Below are 3,395 nucleotides of genomic sequence, written 5' to 3'. Positions count from 1 at the left end.
TTGCTAATTATATTCCCTAGGTCACAAATGTTATCAACTACTTTTGGTGATTCAACTGTGCATTTAAGAGAAACTATTTCAGGTGTGCTTCGACATCACATCTGAAGTTTATATTCTCGTGTAGCCTACCTATGATTCCACTACATCTCTTGAGTGTCCATAGCGTACATTGCGTACAGCAAACAAAGTTTACACCTACACCTTTTCTACATATTGAACAAGGCCATTTCCCTGAGAGTAGAGTGTCCTGTCTTCTTTCTTACTTACAAAAAATTATCATTTAAGATCTACTTTTTTTATGCTTTCATGGGTCAGATGGAACTTGTTAAAGCAGATTTTCTACAGCCAGATGCTCTTCCTCACCTGTTTTGAAGCAAATTAATATTTCCCCATAACTAGACATGTTTTTCATGGAAGACTGGAAACAAGCAGCATGGCTTTCATGATGGTAATGTTGTTCATTTACAATCTTTTAGACAAGAGTACACACACACACACATATTATATGTGTGTGTGTGTGTGTGTGTGTGTGTGTGTACCCTTGTCTAAATGATTGTAAATGATATATATATATATATATATATATATATATATAAATAATATGATAGATAGATAGATAGATAGATAGATAGATAGATAGATAGATAGATATACACATATATATATAATATGTGGCGAGCTTCTTTCAGTTTCTGTCTATCAAATCTCTTCACAAGTCTATGCCCAGCCTGGGATTATATGCAGCACAGTGGGGCTGAACCTGAAATCACATGGTTATGAAACAAGTTTCTTAACTACACAGACTACATGAATGTATGTAAATATGTATGTGTATGTATGCACACACACACATATATATATATATATATATATTCATACGTATATTCGCATATACATATTTATGCACACTCACACACTTATATACTATTGAAACTAAACCCTCAGTTTCATTTTCAATTAAAAAATAACCCATACTCTCTACATGTATTGAGCACTCTCTCACTCGTCCGGCATAAACCACCATACGTGTACATCACGTTTACATACATATATAAATATATATACATACACATAATATACGTGCTGCGTGAGAGTATATATATATATATATATATATATATAGGGGCTATGTTTACATATGTAAATGCACACATGAATACATACATAATACAATTTATGTGTAATTTTTTAAGTATAGTTTTGTATGCTATACAAAAATGCACGCACAAAATAATAATTCGATCTGAGCCGGGGTGCTGTCAAGAGTTGTGTTTCTTTTCCAAGGACACCAAAAGAAGTCAGTGACAGGATGCGAACATACAACCTGCTTTTCTAAGTGTTTGTGTATGAGTAGACATACACATTACATATACATATATACACCCACTAAGTGTTACTTAGAGTACCATATGCTTTCCATAAACATGTTTCTTTAAACCTGCTTTACAAAATATTAAATATATTATAATAGTAAGGGGAAACAGGAGATGGAGGATAGAAAAAGTGGTCTTCTTCAATTTATCTATTTATTTTTTGTCAAATACTCTATAATTAAACCAATAATAAATTTATGATAAAACAAAGCAGGGTTTTATCGCTGTATATAAAAGGTGACATGACTATGGAGATCAACAATCTGCCTTGCTTCATTATTTCCTGTTATTTTATACGATAAGACCTTCCTATCTCATTTAATATGTCCACACCCTCACTAAAAATTTTAATTCCCTTCTTTGTAATATTTTCTCTTCATACAAGCCGTTCATCGATGAGAAAAATAGGTAAAAACTGATAATTTGAATAGATAATTTTCATGCAATGACAGTCGCAGCGGCTACAGGGACTGAACTCATTCACGCATGATACAGAAAGAAACGATAATGTAATTACAAAACTAAACCCATCGAACGATGCTTATGATATAATGTTGCTATGAGACAATGAGCAAACCATTCGTGGTATATTATTTTTATAAAAACATTTATAAAATCACATAAACATAACTATTCGGTTAAATAAAATGATTAAATGAGAAAATTCATGTGGTGTAGTTTGATTGAATGGAAGATATTTGTAAAAGAAAAAAAAATCATGTACTCGTTTCCTTTCAGTAAAAAAAAAAAAGAAAGAAAAGAATCTGTTCGTGTTAATATAGATAAGGGGTTCATATGAAATTTTGGTCGAACTTATTTGTGCATTCGACAATATTTTAGTTATACTTATCTTTTGTAACCTTACTTAGCATCGCTGTTTCACTACATTCAATGTGAAACCTAGCTGTGTGCAGACGACAGTTGAGACATATAGCATGCATGCTATCACTGGCACTGACTTACCTGATATTTCGGAGCATTATTTAACAAAGGATAGTTTCCTTGACTGTCACCATTATGTAATAATAGATTGTCCACGAGATTCCATCCCCAGCTTTGGTCATCGCTACCTAATAAAGAAACATATCCATGACACTGCATGGGAGCTTCTTTCGTAGCAAGTCCGATCACAGCCACAGTTCCGAGGGGACCTTCCCACCATACCTCCCAGCAGTGTCGCCCAGTTCGAAACCCGATCTTACCCCGGGCTCCGTCCGTACTCTGTGCAATAGGGTTCCGATGTAATGTAAATCCATTGTGTTTTACATAAATGTTTCGCGAGCAATCATTAGGGTTCCACGCGTGATAAAATGCTCGTAATTTAGCTTTGTAAGTAGGTACATTGGATAAAACATCCGATTTAAGTGCATCTTCTGCTAATTTTCTAACACAATGAAACCTCCAGACGTCATTGTTTTCATCGTTAAGAAATCTGTACCAGCTTTTGCAGACTAACGAACAATATCGCAAGTCAGATATGTCTAAATAAGAAAAGACCACTTCGAGAACTACTGGAGGTAACCTGGCGGCAGCCATCTTAGTGTAGACGATACGAGTCCATATAATATCTGGATTGGCTTCTGTGTGAATACGGCATGGATCCGGGGGAAAATGCACGCATCTCCTAACCCCACTGGATCATTTCTTCGACATGGATATTATTTTCTTTTACATCAACAACGTTTACACAAATTATTAACGCTGCCTTCGTACGATATATATGCTACTCATTATTACCACACTACACACTCACGATGCTCACTTTCAGTACGGCGGTGAAAAAGAAAGTAACCCGAAGCATGAGTCCGCACATCTATTATCCGCTACACGGTGTATGTGCGTATAGATAAGCACAACTATGATTTATACTATGCGTATCTTTTTTTTTTTTTTTTCAGTATGTTTTTTTTCATAAAGTGTATTTTCCGGTAAAAGATTGTGCATATGCACATGCGAAAATATATGTCAAAAATTACGTTACTGACATTTGCGTGTGTAAACATATATATATATATATATATA

At 34.4% G+C, this 3,395-nt stretch overlaps 1 protein-coding gene across 1 annotated transcript; it reads right to left on the bottom strand.

Moving 5' to 3' along the window:
• Window positions 1-997: 997 nt before the first annotated feature.
• On the bottom strand, window positions 998-3,227 carry LOC106873669 (F-box/SPRY domain-containing protein 1). Its single transcript, XM_014921122.2, has one exon. The coding sequence runs from the start codon at window positions 2,907-2,909 to the stop codon at window positions 2,319-2,321; it is 591 nt and encodes a 196-aa protein (XP_014776608.2). The 5' UTR covers window positions 2,910-3,227; the 3' UTR covers window positions 998-2,318.
• Window positions 3,228-3,395: the final 168 nt, after the last annotated feature.

Source organism: Octopus bimaculoides, chromosome 3, assembly GCF_001194135.2.
Source record: "Octopus bimaculoides isolate UCB-OBI-ISO-001 chromosome 3, ASM119413v2, whole genome shotgun sequence".
NCBI classification, from domain to species: Eukaryota; Metazoa; Mollusca; class Cephalopoda; order Octopoda; family Octopodidae; genus Octopus; species Octopus bimaculoides.
The sequence above is the reverse complement of the archived record's forward strand: the minus strand, read 5'-3'. Positions and strand labels throughout refer to the sequence as shown.